Source organism: Pteropus medius, unplaced genomic scaffold (genome assembly GCF_902729225.1).
Source record: "Pteropus medius unplaced genomic scaffold, Ma_sr-lr_union100, whole genome shotgun sequence".
Classification (NCBI taxonomy): Eukaryota; Metazoa; Chordata; class Mammalia; order Chiroptera; family Pteropodidae; genus Pteropus; species Pteropus medius.
The window spans coordinates 67,062,267-67,081,787 of NW_024349800.1; the positions used below are offsets into that span (position 1 = coordinate 67,062,267).

General features: G+C 37.3%; 1 protein-coding gene across 5 annotated transcripts in view; it reads left to right on the forward strand.

The window, feature by feature from the left end:
• The first annotated feature begins 11 nt into the window (after nt 1-11).
• RNF214 (ring finger protein 214) overlaps nt 12-19,521 on the forward strand; it is a 43,257-nt gene continuing 23,747 nt past the window's right edge. Inside the window, exons 1-7 of one of the 5 annotated variants that reach the window (XM_039887995.1) lie at nt 12-155; nt 1,670-1,785; nt 3,915-3,960; nt 4,220-4,425; nt 5,107-5,166; nt 7,128-7,268; nt 9,772-9,911. In XM_039887995.1, the coding sequence (XP_039743929.1) occupies nt 1,744-1,785; nt 3,915-3,960; nt 4,220-4,425; nt 5,107-5,166; nt 7,128-7,268; nt 9,772-9,911 (635 nt within the window). In that variant the 5' untranslated portion in view covers nt 12-155; nt 1,670-1,743. Of the gene's footprint in view, nt 156-1,351; nt 1,786-3,914; nt 4,426-5,106; nt 5,167-7,127; nt 7,269-9,771; nt 9,912-19,521 lie in introns of those variants that run through there. The other 4 variants (XM_039887997.1, XM_039887993.1, XM_039887996.1 and 1 more) reach the window with 4 other exon arrangements.

Sequence of the window (19,521 nt, forward strand, 5' to 3'; positions counted from 1 at the left end):
CGGGGGCGGCCGGTGCTACCGCGGCCTCTCCTATCCCGGCCGAGCCTCGCCCCCTCTGCTCCTGTCGCCGGAAGTGGGAGGTGTCGCGCGCGGGCCCGCGCTCGACCCCTCCCCCCGAGCCTCGGCCGCCCCCTCCCCCCGCTCCGCCCGCTCAGGTGCGTCCCGTCCCTCCCCCACTTCCCTCCCCAGGGCGCGGCGCCAGAGGGGTGTGCGGGGTGGGCGCGCGGGTGGTGGGCTGCGACGTCGGGGCGGGAGCGGAGGTGGGGGGCGTGGAGGGTGCCGGGAAGATGCGGGCGGGGGTCCTGGCCTAGAAGTGGAATGGGGGCTGGCCACCGGGTCGGCGGGCCGAGGGGAAGGTGCATAGGGGCTCTGGCTGGCGGGAGCGTCCAGCTTAGCTAGTCTTCTGGTAGATACAGCCGTGTGTCCACTGGGTGCGCTGCTAACCCCATTGTCCCTCTGGCAACTGTCCCTCCCCCCCACCACCTTGCTCCCTGTTCAACCCCTGAGGCCCTGTCTCACCCAGGTCGCCGCCGAGTTACGATGAGTCGGCACGTCATGCTCATGATTTTCCACCCCACGCCGCAGCCCGCAGCCCGCAGCCCGATGTACCTGCCGCCGACCTTTTGGGCTCTGTAGCGCAGAGCTGCATGTATGACCCATGCCTTGTCGTTTTATTTACCCTGTCCCATGGGCTCTGTTGGGGCAGGATGTTTGCACTTGAGGGAGCAGTAATGGCAACTTGGGGTCCATTTTCTCCTACGAGCTTTGTATAATGGGGGAAACTGAGGCACGGGGGTCTCTGGCCTGTTGTTGAAGTGTTGACAAAGACCAGTGTCCTAGGCATTCTTGCCCTATGCGTTCTCGAAGGTTCAAGAGTGTACCTATACTACTACTAAAATCAAAACAAGAATTTAAACTAACCCTGTGTTACACTCCGCCCCCCCGATATATTTTTTCTTTCTCATCACCATAGAAAGCCATGAGTTTGTCCTGAAACATAAAGGATGACTTTTTGATGTAAGAAAGTAATCTCCCAGTTCCCTTACTTGGATTACCCTGTTTTTCAGCTCATTTTCATACTAGCGTAACCAAGATTGTCATACTCCCTTGTAGTAACTATAGAGTCTACTTTCTTCAGTCAGTGCTTATCAAAAGTTTTTCATTAGTGGGATGCACACTGATAGTAAAAGATACTTGGATTGCCCAATATAATATTGCTTTTTTCTCTCACATGCAAACACTTCCTCACAACTTCTAAAACTAATGAAGAATGCCATAAAGTGATTTAAAAACAGGATATTGTTGATACTATGGCAAAAAAAAAATGCGTTAGGTAAGGTAAGTATCTGGATCATTTGGAAGATTCTCACAGACTAGTCTACTGTAAATTACGGCATTTCTGCCAAAAGTTGAAAAGCTTTGTGCAGACCCCTAGATATTTGTATAAATATGGTGATTCCTGAGGATCGATGTCTATTGGGAACTACTTAACTGCATACAATGGCTGTATTAATGCCCTACTGTAGAATACTCTTAGGTGTTTTCTCCTGGAGCCCAACTTTGTGTTTCTTTTCTGGAACAACTCTGTTGTGTTGACCTTTTGAGGGGGAAAGACATTTGTTTTAAGAATTTGGAACTTGTAGCCTGTAATTTGTTTCTGAATGCACAGAGCATGATGGCCGCGTCTGAAGTAGCTGGCGTCGTGGCCAATGCCCCCAGTCCTCCGGAATCCTCTTCCAGTTTATGTGCTTCCAAATCAGAGGAAGATCTCCTAGATGGTCTAAGGTAATGTGTGGATTCTTGGCTGGGAAGATTTCGTTTGAGTAATGGGCTTTCGAACTGGGTTTCTTTTGGACGTATAGCGGATCTTTCCTCTTTTTTGACTCTAGTGGCAGTACACTAGATTAAGTTTTTTAAAGGTAGACCGACTGATCTATATTTGTATTTTTAATACCTAAGATAGCATCTGACACTCAGCAGACATGCTAAATGTTTGTTGAATAAATAGATTACAATACAGGTGGTCAAACGCATCCAAAAATGCAGATATTTCCCTACTCTATCCTACATGGATTGTATATTCATTTTATTACATGTTTATGTGTAATATATATACATACAGATAAACATCTGTTATGTACACACAGATTAATATCTGTATGTATATGTATTACACATAAATATAGTAAAATGAATATACAATATGTATATATGCATACATATATGTGTGTTTGTGTTTACATGTCTGTCTATAGATAAATGGATAGCTTTGGTAATAAGACTTACCACTTTATATATATATTTTGTCTTCCATCTGAACTTTTGAAGGCAGGAATTATGATTTCCCAAGCTTGCATCTTACAGGGCTTGACACATTGTTATGTACAATGTTGTATTAAATTGACTGTATATTCTACCTCAACTTATTTCTAGAGTACCTAGGACTTAATACAATAGGTAACACTGTACTAACAGCTTTATAGAAACTCTTAATCCTTATGACAATCCCAGAAGGTAAGTGCTAACATTATTCCCATTTACAGGTGAGGAAACAAACATGAAGAAATTAGTAACTTGCCGAAGATTACCAAGCTGTATTGGAGTCAGGGTTTGAACGCAGGCTTGTCTGACTCCAGAGTATTTAATAAATATTTGTTTAAATAGAGAGAAGTTTGTTAGTGAATGGGTAGTGGAGAAAAATGTTAAGTAAGCCTAACTACAAACTTGGATCTTCATTTTATAAATAAAATCAGCCACATACTATTAGTAATAATATCAGCTAAGGTTTATTGAGCGTTTATTATGTGCCAGGCACTGTGCTAAGTAACTTCTTATGCATTATCATATAATCCTCAAAATAATCCTATAAGGTAGGTAATATTACTTCTGTTTTATAAATGAAGTTAAGTTACTTGCCCAGAGTTAAACAACTAGTAAAGAGCAGAGTCAGGATTCACATCCAGGTACTATGTCCAAATTTGTAATTAGGTGTCCCCGCAACCCCTCAACTCCCAGCAAGGAATCAGCACAGAGTATTTATAAAGCTTTTTTTCACAGGATGCTATCTCAGTTGTTATATTTTGAATAGGTGTTATTGAGGAAAGAAAGGCACAGTGACCTGAAGCCTCAGTCAGTGCTAGTTTGCCGTGCTTAACGAGTTGACAAAATCAGTTTAAAAAAGATAAAGAAGTTTAACACAGATTCAGTTATTATTCCTGGGTGAAATACTTAAAGTTGTGAATATTGGATGTCATTGTAAATAGGTTTTAAAGATCTCTTTAAAAACCAATGTGTTAAGCCTGTGCTAAACAGTAAAACAGCTATCCCAATGTGGTCTGACTTGTCTCGGTTAGAATTTTTAGTAACAGCTTGAATTTTGAATTCAGAATTGTCTGTACTTCAGACCACTTGAAGTAAAGATGCTATGCTCTGGAAAACTGTTGAAAGAACCTAAAAAGTGGTTCTGATCAAAGTTATATATAATTAGTTTAAAAATTATTTTTGTGAAACAGTAGAATAAAAACTATTTCTGAATTAATATTTTAGTAAAATATTATGTGTAACTAAATTAACACATGCAACTAAATGAAAGATTCTCACTAGCATTAGACTATCTCATTTGTTTCCTTAGTTATTCATATTGGCCTAAAAATTTTTTTGAATCTTGAGAGTCATTACATGTGGTCATTTACTATAGACTGTCTTCAGAACCCAGGTTCTTATAAATATCAAGCTATACTCCCTGCATGTGAGGTAAACATTACTAGATAAAAACTAAGTTCCCTTTCATTCTGATAATTTGGGGGGCTTATTTGGTCTAGTTTTATTCTTTTAGTGGTTATGTTAGAAGTATTATATGTTTAATCCTCTTTAAGATGTGAAGAGAGAAACCTTTTATCTTATGTTTTTGATAGCCCCAAAGACCCTGCACAGAAGCACAAGAACTCACCTCTGTCAAGTGTAAGTAGCCAAACGATAACCAAGGAGAATAACAGAAATGTCCATTTGGAACAACCAGAGCAGAATCCTGGTCCGTCAGCAGGTGACACTTCAGCAGCGCACCGGGCGGTTTTAGCAGAAAACTTGATAGCCACAACCCTTTGTCTTTCTGGCGGTGGGTCTCAGTCTGATTTGAAGGACGTGGCCAACACAGCAGGAGAGGAGGGGGACACATGCCTCCAGGAGAGCCTCCATCCTGTCACTCGGTCTCTTAAGGCAGGGTGCCATACAAAGCAGCTTGCCTCCGGGAATTGCTCTGAAGAGAAATCCCCACAAGCGTCCATCCTAAAGGAAGGTAGCAGGGACACAGGCTTGGATTTCCGACCTGTAGTACCTCCAGCAAATGGGGTTGAAGGAGTCAGAGTGGATCAGGATGATGATCAGGATAGCTCTTCCCTGAAGCTTTCTCAGAACATTGCTGTACAGGTCAAGTATCAAGTTTCTACTATTCAAATGGAATTTGGGCTTTTTTTTGTTTGTTTTTTTTGAGGGTAGGAGACATTTCTTCATGGTTGGTAGAAAACTACCTTCTCGTTTTTTTACTGGCAACTGCGATACTATTTCCATATAGTGCTATGTGATGACCTCATCCTGATGTTTGATAAATAATAAAGCCAGGAGCCATTGTCTAATTGTGGCGACTAGGAACTTTATGATCTACATATAATCTCTCACTGAGTAATTGATGAGTGTAAATCATTAGCATTCATATTTCCCATCTTGGTCTTTGCAGGAGAAATCCTTGTTAATTCTCTGACCTACATCTTAGAAGTACAGTGTATCCTGCCTTCTAGTGACTGGTGTGCTTTGTTGTAGGAGGAAGGATGGGAACCATAGGTTGTAAAAAGCGAAATCTTATCTCAGACTTGAGGCTGCCTCTCCATTCATTGTTGGGTCTCGTTCAAGTTATTTTGTGGGATACATGCTTACTCCAGTATGGATGCCAGTGTCTATTAGTCAGAACTACAGTCAGTGCTTTTCTTGGTATGAAGCCAGAGGTAGCTTGCTAGTTACTTGTGGCAGATTTCTAGGTAGATGTATTAGAGTAATTTTTCCTTTTAAAATGTCACTGAACAGTTCTGAGTATAATTGTTTCTTTCTTTATAGACTGACTTTAAGACAGCTGATTCAGAGGTAAACACAGATCAAGATATTGAAAAGAATCTGGTAAGTACTTAAACTGTCATGGTTGATATATGATATCATGAATGCTGAAGATCTAGGATCATTCCTCAGTTGCAACAGGTACAGGAACCTCCAGGGAAGGAAGAAATCTTTTCTTGACCACTTACACTAAACACTTTACATAGAGTATTTATTTTTGTCTAAGGTGTGGTTTGGATGACTATATAGCAATTGAAGGGGCCAATTAAGAAGTTAAAAATATACTCTAGTATCAGTCCGAGGCAGGAGTAGAAACTGGCAAGCAATTGAGCCAAAAGAGGCCCAAAGTTTTGTTTTATTTGGCTGGGTTCTTTTGGGTCGTGGTGTGGTCCATAATCTTTTCAAAAGGCAGTAGGACTAGGTAGGTGTTAGGCTTAGTGGCAATTCAAGAAACTTGGCTCCTGTTTTATTTGCTACCCTTTTCACGCATTTATGGTAATTGTCCACTGCCTGCATTTGAAATTGTGACTCCTTGTGCTTGGAAATTAGCCACTGATAAAACAATATATAACAGCCCTTTGGCTTGTTAAGATGAGATGGATTGAATCAAGTAATTTACTTTTTGCCTTTAAATTATCTACTTATAATAATAGTATGTACCTTAAGACTTCTTTCCATGAGACCATTGTTTTTTTCTCATCCTGTTTTTCTAATGAATCATCATGAGCAGAGAAGATACCATAAGGAAGTAAAGGGAAAGACCTATGGTTAAATAAAAAGAATTCTCTAATCTGTTAGTTTCATTTATTGGGTCTTAACTTTTCTTTAACTTTTCTTGGGTTAGGGTTCTCTTTCAGAATCTTTTGAAAACTTTGAATTCTCATCTCAAAAAGATTTATACACATACTCAAGAATGCACACACCCCAATTTCAGAGTGTTCAAAGATCTCTAGGCCCATTCAAAGACCCAGTTTCAGAATCGCTGTAAAGATGTGATACTGAGGAGTCATCTGTTTGGGGAGCCTTAATCACATTTTCATACATAGACTAAGGACTAGCTTATCCCAAAGCTGAAGTCCCATCTTGAGGGCTTATTTTTTATTATCAAAATTTGATGTTTTCCCTTATCCACTTCTAAAACCTTTTCTTTGAAAATAGTTATTTTTTAATGAAAAAAGTCAGTTTAATGTTCTCACATTACATTTTACTTGGGCTACCATGTACCAAATGTGTTTTAAATTGACCCTCTTTAAGTTTTAGTATCTCTTTGAAAGGTAACCATTGCTTTTCTTGATTTACTGATATGAGGGAGGCAGAGCTGAATTGTGATCCTTCTACTCCTTGCCAATTTGTTCAATCTGAATTGTAAGTTCCCCAGACCTCTTTGTGGGTCTGTCCGTTTTCAGAGCTAATGACCACTAAGAAATCCTATTTCTGGATGCATTTTGGTAAATGATCTATTCTTTGTTTTTGCCCATTTTCTTTTTTCTCTTTGTGGATGATGAATGCCTCCTTCTTCCCTAGAGCAGGGATTGGCAAACTTTTTGTCTAAAGGGTTGGTTAATAAATATCTTAGGCTTTGTGGGCTATATGGGCTCTGTTGTAACCTCTCCACTCTGCTGTTGTAGTGTGAAAACAGCTTGTAAGCCATTGGCTGTTAACTCTGTTCCTATAAAACTTGTATTTATAAAAACAAGCTGTGGCTGGATTTGGCCATAGGTTGCCAGTCCCTGCAGTGTCGTACAAAAGAACTTCCTGTAATGATAGAAATGCTCCATATCTGTGCTGTCCAATATGGTAGCCACTTGTCACATGTAGCTACTTAGCATTTGGAATGTGGCTAATTGGCTGAGAGGCTGGAATTTAAATTTTCTTATTTTAATTAGTTTATATAGCCACATGGGTAGTAGTTGCAGTATTAGGCACTGTAGCCGTAGAGCTTTGCACAGTGTCATGAACAGGCACCTGGTGAATGTTTCTTGCAATTAAATTTGGGAATTACACTTTTCTTCTGTTATCAATAGGATAAAATGATGACAGAGAGAACTCTGTTGAAGGAACGTTATCAGGAGGTTTTGGACAAGCAGAGGCAAGTAGAGAATCAGCTTCAAGTGCAATTAAAGCAACTTCAACAAAGGAGAGAAGAGGAAATGAAGAATCACCAGGTATTCTGCTTATGTTAAAATTGTCAATAAGTAAAGCCACAGTCCCTAACCTAACTTTAATTTTGTTTCCAAATTAATAAAATTAGAAAAGCAATATTTAAGTTTTTAATGGTTATCATAGAATTTTAAGAGTAAAAAGAACCTTTGAGGGCATCTTGTTCAAATTCTCACTTCTGTTTTAGTTCAGCAAGAAAGGATTATTTATTTAATATAGTTTGGTGATGTAATTGACTGTCTACCTAGAAAATCATTTGGTTAGACTCATATCACATTATATTAAAAAATACAGTTCTAGGTAGATTAAAAATCTACATATAAAAACGAAAAATATTTTAAATTAGAAGAAAATCTATATAGAAGAATATTTATAAAACCTCAAGTTGTAAGAGGTCATTTGAAGCCTGGCAGAAAACCCAGAAGCCAAAACAAATTTAATCAATTTCACTACATATAATTAACAACTTTTGATATTCCAAATTATGCAAAAAGCAGTAAAAAGGATCAATGTTAGAATGAGAGAATATATTTGTAATCCATCTGATGCAGGGTTTATTATCCATGACATTCTGAGATTCCTAAAAATTCATGGTAAAAGTCAATCAAGAGAAAAACCATGAAAGGTTATTATATTAGTTCTCTATTGCTGTGGTAACAAATTGCCATGAATTTAGTGGCTTAAAACAACACAGATTTATTGTCTTACATATCTGTAGGTCAGAAGTCCAACATGGGTTTCATTGGGTGAAAATCTAGGTATTGGCAGGAGGAAGCTCTAGGGAATACTCTGCATTTCCAGCTTCTAGAGGCTGTTTGCATTCCTTGCCTCGTGGCCCTCTTCTCCATCTTCAAAGTCAACAATGTGGCATCTCCGACCACCTTTCCCTAATCGCACCTTCCTCTGATCACAATTAGAAATGGTTCTCTATTTTTAAAGACCCATGTTATGATTAGATTGGGCCCACCCAGATAATCCAGGATTATCTTCTCAATATCAAAATCTTTACCTTAATCACATCTGCAAAGTCTCTTTTCCCATGGAAGGTAACATATTCACAGGTTCCAGGGATTAGAATGTGGACATATTTTGGGGGAGGGGAGACTACTCTTTTGCCTATAACAGTTACATTCTTGAATTAGAACTATCGACAGTATGTTTAGGTCAAGTAAAAAAAGCAGGATGCGGAATGTATAGTTATAAACAGTAATTCACCAAAAAGGAAAAGCAAATGGGTAATAAATATATGAAAAGAAGCTCAGCCTCACTAGTATTCATTCACTCATTCATTTAGCAAATATATTTCGAGTTCCTGATTTAGGCTCTGAAGGTTTAGTGGTGAACAAAACACAGTCTTTGCCTTTGTTGAATGCTTATTCTAGTTGGAGGAGACACTGAAAACAGTAAAGAATGTGAGTTAGGGAAACGCTCATTACAAATATTAGATACTATTTCTCCTCCCCCAAGAGATTGGCAAAAATGAAATAAGTTGTTAAGAGTGTGGAAAAAATGAACTCTCTTCAGACATTGGTAGGAGTTTGAATTGTAACATCCTTTTTGGAAAAGTTATTAGGAATTGTCAGTTAAAATTTAAAATGTACATTTACTGTGACTTAGTAATCTCATTATTAAGAGTCTATTCTGCAGAAGTAAAAGTTTTTGTATGAAAGTGTAGACATCTAGAGTCTTTATTACAGTATTGTTTATAGTTATAAAAAAACTGGAATCAACCTGATGGACTCTTAACAGAGAATGGTTGGATAAATTGTTTATATACACATAATGTTAGCTGTTTTTGAGTTAGAACTATTGACAGTATATTCATGTCAAGTACAAAAAGCAGGATGCAGAATGTATATAAAATGACCTTGTTTAAAAAAACAAAAAGCAATGAAGTTCATGATAGAAGTATACCTGTATATGTGTGTGAATGGAAAAAGATGTGAAAGTACAAAACAGTTAACACATTGATTACTTTGTGGGTGGAAATGGTATGAATTAGGGGGTGACTTAACTTTATCACTTTTTTATTCGACTTCCTACTATGAAAATACATAAATATAATTTTGTTAAATAGTAAAAAAAAAAAAATCTCACAAATAATAAAGTAGAACCAGATCAAAACAAAACAGGACCATATTTGTTGGAAGTAACAAACTCCTACCCAGTGCAAGAGTGCCTTTCTTGACAGGTGTTCATTCAGCCTTTATTTGAACACCAGTAATGGAGAGCTTACTGCTTCACAAGGTGGTACATTCCATTTTTCAACAGTTGTGATTGTTAGAAATTCTTTCTCCTGTTGCATTGAAATCTGCTTTTTTGTAACTTACTTTCTTACATCTAAATTCTAGTTTTTGGAGCTACTCATCAACAAGATTCTCTTAAATTCAATTTGAATTTACTAAAGTCAGTACGTTCATTTGTAATAGTTGAAAATAACCTTCAGACTGAAAGAACTAATCTATTTCCTTCTTTATTTTTGTGTGACTGTAATTGTGTGGGACTCAGGAGATATTAAAGGCTATCCAGGATGTAACAATAAAGCGAGAAGAAACAAAGAAGAAGATAGAGAAAGAAAAGAAGGAGTTTTTGCAGAAGGAACAGGATCTGAAAGCTGAAATTGAGAAACTTTGTGAGAAGGGCAGAAGGTAAATGATGCTGTTGAGAATAAAAACCCGATGTGTACATGTATGTGCATAAGGGCCAGTCCTGTTTGTGTTCCTAGTTTTTCTTTCAGTCTAATTTTTATTTGAAAATGCACAAATAAAAACCTCCCAGTGATTTTAGGTTTTTAGCACCCTATGTTAGGTTCAGTAAAGAAAATTTCAGAGATTCATTAATACTTTGAAATAATAGCAGATAATTGTTGGGTCTCAAGTTTGATCAAGATTTTGATATAAAAAATTTTTTTTGATATGCATCTAACATCTATTTTACTTGCTTTATAACCTGATTTTTTTTAAAGTTTAGGCTATGAGAATACTTTGATTATAGTTATGGTATTCAGCACCAAAAGCAAACTTCAAACAGTAACATTGTAAGTTGTTTGGGAAGACTTATTTAGTGGATCTGTATCCTCTTCTGGGTACTGTAGCAAGACCAAAGTGGTCATAGAATTTAATCAAATTTAAAAATTTTCCAAGTTTCTTAATGGGAACTGTTTGGAAATCAAAATAGCTGTGAATACTGTGATGATTTTATTTAAATTTTACTAAAGTGCATTTTTGTTTTTCAAGCAAACCTTGGCTTGCTAATGTATCAGAGTTAAGTGAAAAGTAGCAAACTCAGTTGCTGAGTCATTCTTCAAGTATGAAAAGATGATAAGTGTCAAAGGGCAATAAGTATGAAAGATGATAAGTGTCAAAGGGCAACATGACTGAGAATGTTTGGGAGAGGGCCTCAAGACCAATCACTTTTTCTGTTGAGAATCTAGTGATAATGATTGCTCAGTTGTCCATGATGATTCATATGTTAGCAATTATGAAGAATGTACTAGGAGCAGAACACTCCTAGGCTTTATTATCGATCAAAACAGCTACCACCATTACCACTCAACATCAACAGCATGGCCCTTGTCAATCATCTTCACAGTCTATGTGGGAAAGATGAAGCATAGACAGGTACATGTAAACAGCTTAGCAGAAAAAAATTTAAAGAACAGAAGTTGGGAAGGTGAGTCTGTAATTTTACTCTAAGCTTCATGAAAGATTTCCTTTTGATGTTTGATATCTTCTTACCATTTGATCGGGTAGCTACAAGTGATGATTGATACTAGCAAGTTTACTGCTTGTAGTCTTAAAGATCCAGCTGGGTTTTTTTAGGTATGTCATGGGTGTCAAGAATGATGCTTTCTGTCATACTTTCTGTTAAATGTGGGATTCATTTTTCCAGAAGTAGAGGAAGAAGCGTTCTGTGTGTATCTTTGTTCTAGCATAGGTTTTGTTTAGCATTCCATTATCCATAGAAACTGTGGGTACAAAGATTCTGGTCATTTTATTTTCTGCTCAGGCTGCCATAACAGTACTGCACACTGGGTGGCTTAAACAGCAGAAATTTATCTTCTCACGGTTCCACAGGCTTGAAGTTCAAGATCAAGATGCTGGCAAGGCTGGTTTCTGGTGAGACCTCTCCTCTTGGCTTACAGACACAACTTCCTTCTTGCAGTGTTCTCACATGGCCTTTCCTTTGTATGCACACTCCTATTGTCTCTCTTCTTCATATAGGGACACCAGTTCTATTGGATCAGAGCCCTATCTTTTTTTTCTTAATGACATCATTTAACTTTCATTACCTCCTTAAAGGCCTCGTCTCCAAATACAGTCACATTGGGGCTTAGGGCTTCAACGTATGAATTGGGGGTGGGCACAATTCAGTAAATAATGGTCATATTTATTGTTCACAGCTCTTTCATTCATTCAGCCAACCTTTATTGAATACCTACTATGAGCCAGACAATATAGATCTAGAGAATAAAAATCCCTCCAAGAGCTTATTGTTTAATAGGGCAGACAGGTGAATAATCAGATAATTACAAAGTAGCACAATGATACTATGATAACGGTGGTATGAAACATTTAGAAGAAGCATGTAACCTAGACTGGATAGAGGGAGTCAGAAAGGGCTTCCCAGAGGAAATGGTTCCAAAATTGAGTCCTTTTAAAAGATAAGGGGGAACATGACCACCAAATACGTCATCCTTGGTTTGATCCTGGGTTAAACTGTAAAGGACATTTTGGAATAATTAGGAAAATTTGAATATCTACTGCATATTAGGTAATAATATCAGTTAAATGTTTTGTGTGTGACTTTGGTATTATGTGATTATATAGAAGTTGCTCTTAAGCAATAACTTGCTAAAGTTTCAAAGGTTAAATTTCATGTTGTCTGTAATTTTCAGATGGTCAGAGAGAGAGAGAAGTAAAATGTGGCAAAAGTGTAACAGCTGGTGAATCTAGATGAAGGGCATATGTTCATTGTACTATTAACTTTTTGGTGTGAAACTTTCAAAGAAAAAGTTGCAATAGTGGGGTAGATTTAGGAAGAATTAGCCAGGCAGAGGAAAGAGACATTGCAGGCAGGGGGCCCACAGGGAGAATAGCAACTGAGCTGTGAGGTGGAGAGGAATGAGGCTAGCAAAGTAGTCAGAAGCCAGATCACAAAAGGCTCATATACAACCTTAGGGAGCTTACGGGTTTTTCCCCTTATAGTAAGATATATTGAAGGATTTTAAGAGAGGAGAAGTAACAAAAGATGAAATCTGCATTTTGGATGGAGGACTTTTTGGCAGTTGAAAAATGGATTGGAGTAGTGTAGAGAATCCTTTAGGAGACCAATCTGTCAGGGCCTAGGTTAGAATAAAGGCGAGAAGTGAACATGCTTGTAGGGCACTAGGGGCAATACTGGTAGATGTGCAGGGAAAAGTTAGTAACTCCCATAGTTCTAGCTTGGAAAATTGAAGTTCTTTTATAAGATGTCTTATCTATTTTACTCATATTACAAGTTTCAACTTAAATTCTACCTCCTTTGTGAAATCTTCCTCACATTTCTTCCTGAACTAGTTTCTCCTTCCTCGGAACACCTCTACAGCTCTCTGCCCATTTAGCACTTATTTTTATACTGTACTCTACTTTTTTTTCCACTCGTGTGTATCTTTGCTGGCCATTTATTGTAAAGGCTAAGCTTTTTTTCTATGTATTATAAAAATAAATTTTATTCTTTTGTGTTCTTTTTCAGGACTCATTCAGAGCTATATATCTCATAATTATTCGACAAGTATTCATTGAATCACTGGATAGGAAATTAAGAGAATTTCACATTGATATTATATAAAGATAAACTTAATAGAATTCTGCTAAGTTCTTTGTACTATTTTGACATAGTCACTTTGTATTTTAATGTAATTAAAAATTTAAAGTAGACATCCTGAATTGAGCTCCACCTCACAGCTCAGTTGCTATTCTCCCAGTGGGCCCCCTGCCTGCAATGCCTTTCTCCCTATTCTTTGCCGGGCTAATTCCTGTATCTACCCCCACCACTGCAACATTTTTCTTTGAACTTTTGAACAACAGCAAACAAATCAAAATTTCAGGTTAGTCATGTATTTTTTTTTTTTCCTGGACACTTGACTCCTTTTTCATGGATGTTGTCTTGGTTTTTTGGGAACACTATCTAGTTCCTGGCTTGCGTCCTTCAAGATTATTGCTAGCATTAGAAAAGTGAAGCTTCCATACTAGTGCTCTTCTAGGGCAGAACTTCTTTTTAAGCTCCCTACCTTTCTGACTAATCAAGAATGGCAGCAAGTAGGGCTCTTCCAGAATAAAAGATGTTGAGCTTGCACTTTAAAACAGGGTCCCCAACCCCCAGGCCTCTTACGGGTACTGATCGTCTGCCTCTTAAGAACCAGACCACACAGTAGGAGGTGAGTGGCAAGGAAGTGAAGCTTAATCTGTATTTGCAGCCACTCCCCAGCACTAGCATCACCGCCTCAGCTCCCCCTCAGATCATCAGGCATTAGATTCTCATAGGAGCACCTGTCTCTGGTGCCAAAATGGTTGGGGACTGCTGCTTTAAAGGACATCATCAATTGATTCATAGAAGTACTAGATTAGAACAAGTAACAAAAAAACTACAATATCAAACATGATTTTTTTTTTTAATGCTCTGAGCTTGCCTGATGAACTTATATGATAGAGTGATAAGTAGCAAATCAAGGGAATTATTGTTGGAAGCATTACTTTGGATGTGATACAAGAGTATGCTGAACTGAATTTGACAAACATGGGATTGATTTTGGAAATTTCTCCTCAAATGTTAGTTTATGTAATTGGTATGCTTTGAAGTCCTGATAGTCCAGCAATCAGTAAACCTAGTGTTTCTTAGGTGCAATAGCAGTGAGTCAGGCTGTTGCAACATCCCATATTTTGACCAGAGCCTTCAGTCTTTCCAGCTTTCTGTATCATTCCCAGTAATTCTACACTTTGACCATATCAAGTCCTCTTTCTTGTTCAGTGACCTCACTCCATTTTCTACTAGTCTTTCAGCTCTCTGGAAGCATTTTTTTTCCTTAGCCAGCCTAGACTCATGGTTCGTTACTTTAATTATTCTCTTACCATTGACATAAATTCTCTGATGTCTCTTTCTTTTCATTTTTCTGTAGTACTCCAGTCTTGGTCAGGTCAGTCACCTGACCTCTATACCTTGGCTGCTGAGTGCTGCTGGAGAAAATAATACAACTGTGTATCTTGGGGCCAGAATAAATTTATGACTTCCAACAATTACCTTGATTTTCAGGGTTCCCTCTTCCTCTGAAGGCTGTTTCAAACTTTTACCTCTCTTTCTAAACTTCCCGTTTCCACCATTTCTCTCCTTAATGTTAGCAGAACTTTTTATTTCACTGGAAAGATAGAGGCCATCAAGTAAAACTTCCTTTAGTTTCCTCACTGTCAATAGACACATCCACCTTTCTTCCTGTCTTTGTGTCCGAATCTAAACTTTCTACTTGTATGTGACTTTAATTCACTTTCGCTTCTACCATTTCTCTGTAGTGGCACTACTGTCTCCTCCAGTGCCTAAGCAGAATAACTTGGAGCCATCCTAACTTCCTCTCCCTTAGCCCCTTTACACTACATCTACTTTTACCAAGGTCTGTAGATTCTTAATATTAATTATCCCTTTCTCTTCATTAATTCTGCCACTGTCGGTTCAGATTCTCCTCAGCTAGATTACTGAGGTAGGCTGCTAAGCTTTGCCTCCAGTCTGCCTCCTTTCTCATTTATATAGTGGACTGCTATTGTAGAAGTCTTCCTAAGATACCATTCTGATAATGTCATTGCTTAAGATCCTTCATGGTTCTATATAGTTTTTAGGATAATAGCTTAGACTCTTTAGGTTAATATAAAAGGCCCTCAGTTACCTAGTCCCTGTCTACTATATCTTTTACCATTCCCCCAAACCACCATTTTGGTTTATACCTAGTACTACATGCACTTTCCTGAACTCACAGAAAACTCAGCCTGTATCATCCCTAGAAACCTTTCCCAGATGCGCCCTTACTCCTCCCCTTCACGCACCCTGACCATTTAGATGACTGCTCCTTCATACTACCCTAGCATGGTGTGTATGCCTCTGTCTTAACAGATACTTCTGATGGTCTTTTTTTTTTTTTTCATTTGAATGCTTCCTCCATTATATAGTTAGCTTCTTGAGGGCAAATATTTCTATTATTGCTGTGTAACAAAACCATCATAAAACTTAGTGTCTTAAAATGAGTAATTTATTATTCCTCAAAATTCTTTGGGTTGATTGAGTCTCTGATGGTTCTGCTAGTTTCCTTCGGAGTCATTCCTGTAGTTGTAGTCAGATGGCAGCTGGGGCTGGAACCTCCAAGATGGCGTCATTCATATTTCTGGGAGATACTTGGAAGGTTGGGCTCGGCTGGAACACTGGGATGCCTAAGCTGTTCTCACTCTTTCTCTCCATGTTGTCTTAGGGCTTTTTCTTCTTTAGATTGTCTTTCCAGCAGAGGAGCCAGATTTCTTACTTGGTGGCTCAGAGCTCACAGGAGTACAAAAATGGAAGTTTCCAGGCTTTCATAAGGTGTAGTCTTGGCACTGGCACAGTGCCACTTCTGTGGCATTCTGAGCCTCAGGACGAGCCCAGATGTAGTGTTGGAGGGGACTGCAAAGAACGTGAACACCAGTAGGCCTGATTCATTGGGAAGGATCCATCTTTAGAGATTCGGTACCACAGCAAGTAACATATCTCATTTAACTTTTTCTGTTCGGCATGTATTAGATAAAGGAAATCTTAGAAGTTATATAAATAAGAGACTCATAATTAGAGATGTTTTAGAAATATGCAGGATGAATTATGGGGAGAGACAGAGGCTGGGACATCGACCAGTAAGCTCTTATACAATATAGTTAGTTTAAAAGCATCATTATAAGACTAGTGGTGATGGAATGAAAAGGAGGAAATGGATTCAGGAGGAATCGATGTCTTGATTATTTTAAAGATTAAGATAGAAGAAGAAGTAAAACAGAACTTTGCTGTTTTGACCTAGATAACTATATTGCCATGTGGATAGTGATTGGGAAGTGGAATTCCAGTTCTTAGTTTTGTGCTTAAAATAATAATGACGTGGAACATGGAAGTTAAAATACTCAGTAGGCAATTGGAAATGGGAGACTTGATTACAGAGGAGATGTGATGTCTTGAGTTGGAGTTTACTGCATAGAAGTGATAGTTGAAACAATGGAAGTGAATTTTCTGTGGAGAAAAGTTTAGGATAGGGCTCAGTTCCGAACCCTGAGGTACACCTACAGTTTGGGAGTAGAAAGAGGAAGAGAAGGCAAAAAGAATAATCACAGAAAGAAAGGGAAACAGTTTAGAATAGCAGAATAGGGTTTCAAAAGAGAGAAGATGATTAAGAGTCAGAAACTGCTGGGAAGTAATTGAGAACCAGGTCTGAATAAAGGCCATGGTAATTATTGAGTATAACCAATAGATTTTTAGGCAGGAGAATTAAATTATTGGATTTATTCTCTCCAATATTATTATGAACATTTTCAAACAGTAGGAGAAGCTGAAAGTACTATATATACATAAACAGTTACCACCTATATTCAACAATTAACATTCTGCTAAATTTGTTTTAGTAATATTTTTCCATCTATCTCTTATCTTTTTATTTATCAATCCATCTTATTTTTATGTGTATCAGAGTAAGTTGCATTCTCCAGTAATTTTACCACTAAACCCATAAACATGTATATTATTAGCATTAAATATTATTTCCATTTCCTTTTTTTTAGTAAAAATGTATATGCAGTTAAATACATAAATTTCAAATGTACTATTGGATGAGTTTTGACAAATTTATATACTTGTGTTATTCAAACCCTGTAAGGTTGTAGGGAATACTACCATTAAACCAGTAGCTCCCTCATGCACCTTCCCAGTCTGTCCCTGTCCCCACTTTCCCAAAGGCAACCACTGTTCTGATTGTTTCACCAGAGATTAATTCTGCATGTTCTAGGATGTCACATAAATGAAATCATACAAATGTGCTCTTTTGTTTAGGACTTCTTTAACATAGTGCTTTTTTAAAAAATTAATTTTTAGTTTTTTTATGGTGACATTGGTTAACAAAATCCAATAAGTTTCAGCTGTACACTTTAATAGTAAGGCATGTATATATTTACATTGTGTGTTCACCTCCCATAGTTAGATTTCTTTCTGTCACCACATATTTGACTCCCTTTACCCCGTCTACCTCCCCTCTCCTCCTCCACCCCCTATCCTCTGCTAACCACTATTCTATAGTCCATGTCCATGAGTCTCTGTTTGTTTGTCCTGTTCATTTATTGCTTTTAGGTTTATATTCCACATGTAAGTTATATTGTGATTTTCACCTTTTCCGTCTAGCTTATTTCGCTTAGCATGATTTCATCTCTCCTTATGGCTAAGTAATATTCCATTATATATATGTACCACAGCTTCTTTAGCCAATCATCTATCGTAGGACGCTTTGGTTGTTTCCATGTCCTGGCCACTGTGAATAATGCTGCTGTGAACATTGGTGTGCAAATATCTTTTCAGATATGAGTTTTCTTTGGGGTAAATACCCAGTAGAGGGATCACTGGATCATATGGTAGATCAGTTCTTAGTTTAACATAGTGCTTTTGACATTCATTTATGTTGTATCTTTTTTATTATCGAGTAGTATTCCTTTTGTTAATATACCATAGTTTGTTTAGCCATTCTTCCTATTGATGGGGCATGTAGCAGTTTCCAGATTTTGACTATTATGAGTAAAGCTGTTAAGAACATTCAAGTGCAAGCCTTTGGGTAAACATATACTTTTATTTCTCTTGGATAAATTCCTAGGGGTAGAGTTGCTAGATTAGATTGTAAGGTAGATGTATGTTTAGTTTTATAACAAATGGCCAGATATATTTCCAAAGTAGATGTACCATTTTGCACTCTGCCTACAATGTATGAGAGTTCTGGTTGATTCATATCCTTGCTATTCAAATGGTTGTGTAGTGGTATTTCATTGTGGCCTTAATTTGCATTCCCCTAATAACTAATGATAATGTTCACTTTTTCCATGTGCTTGTTGGCCATTCATGTATCTGTTTTTGCGAAAGTGCCCAGCGCAAATTTTTGGCCTCTCTTTTTTCTTCTTTTTTTTTGGTTGAGTTTTTGGCTTTTTTTTAGTGTATGATAGAAGTTCTTTCCATGTTCCAAATATAAGTCCTTTGTCAGTTATGTGTTCTAAGAAAGTTTTCTCTCTGACTTAGCTGTTCATTTTTTAATTGCATCTTTTGATGAATCGAAGTTTTAATTTCAGTGACATCTAATTTATCAAGTTTTCTTCTGTAGTTATTACATTCTCTATCCCGTCTATGAAACCTTTGTCTACCCTGAAGTAGCAAACTTTTGTTTTCTTATGGAAGCTTTATCATTTTAGTTTTTATCTTTATGTCTTTGATCTATCTCGGATTAGTTTTTCTGTATGGTGGTAGAGGTTCAGGCTCATTCTTTTCCATGTAGAGATCCAGTTCCAGCACCATTTGTTGAGAGACTTTCCTTTCTCTGTTGGATTTCTTGCCGTATTTGCCAAAAATCAAATGATATGAGTCAGTTTTATAAATAGTAGGTCTGTTTCTGATTACTAGTCTATTGCATTGTTATATTTATCTTTATGCCAAATCACACTGTCATAATTATTAAGATTTCATAGTAAGTCATGAAGTTAGATAATGCAAGGTCTTCTGCTTTTTTTTTCTTGATTGCTTTGGATATTGTAGATCCTTTGCATTTTCATATGTATATTTTAGAAGCAGCTTGTCAGTTTTTACAAAAACAAAAACAAAATTGGTGATAACACAGTTGACTTGAATCTATAGATCAACTTGGAGGAAATTGACATCTTAATAATATTGAATCTTCCAATGCATAAATGATATACCTTTGTTTATTTAGGTCTTTAATTTATGTTAGCAACATTTTATAATTTTCAGTGTACAGGTCTTAGACATCTTTCTTTAAATCTCTAGAGAAATTTATTCCTAAGTATTTTATGTTCTTTGACACTATTTAAGTAGAATTAAATTTTTAAAAAATAGCCAATTGCTTCTTGCTGTATGTAAAAATACAATTCATTTTTGTTTATAAACATTGCACCTATTTTTCTAAATTAGTGTATTAGTTGTTTATAGGTTCCTTAAGATTTTCTACATACAAAATCATGG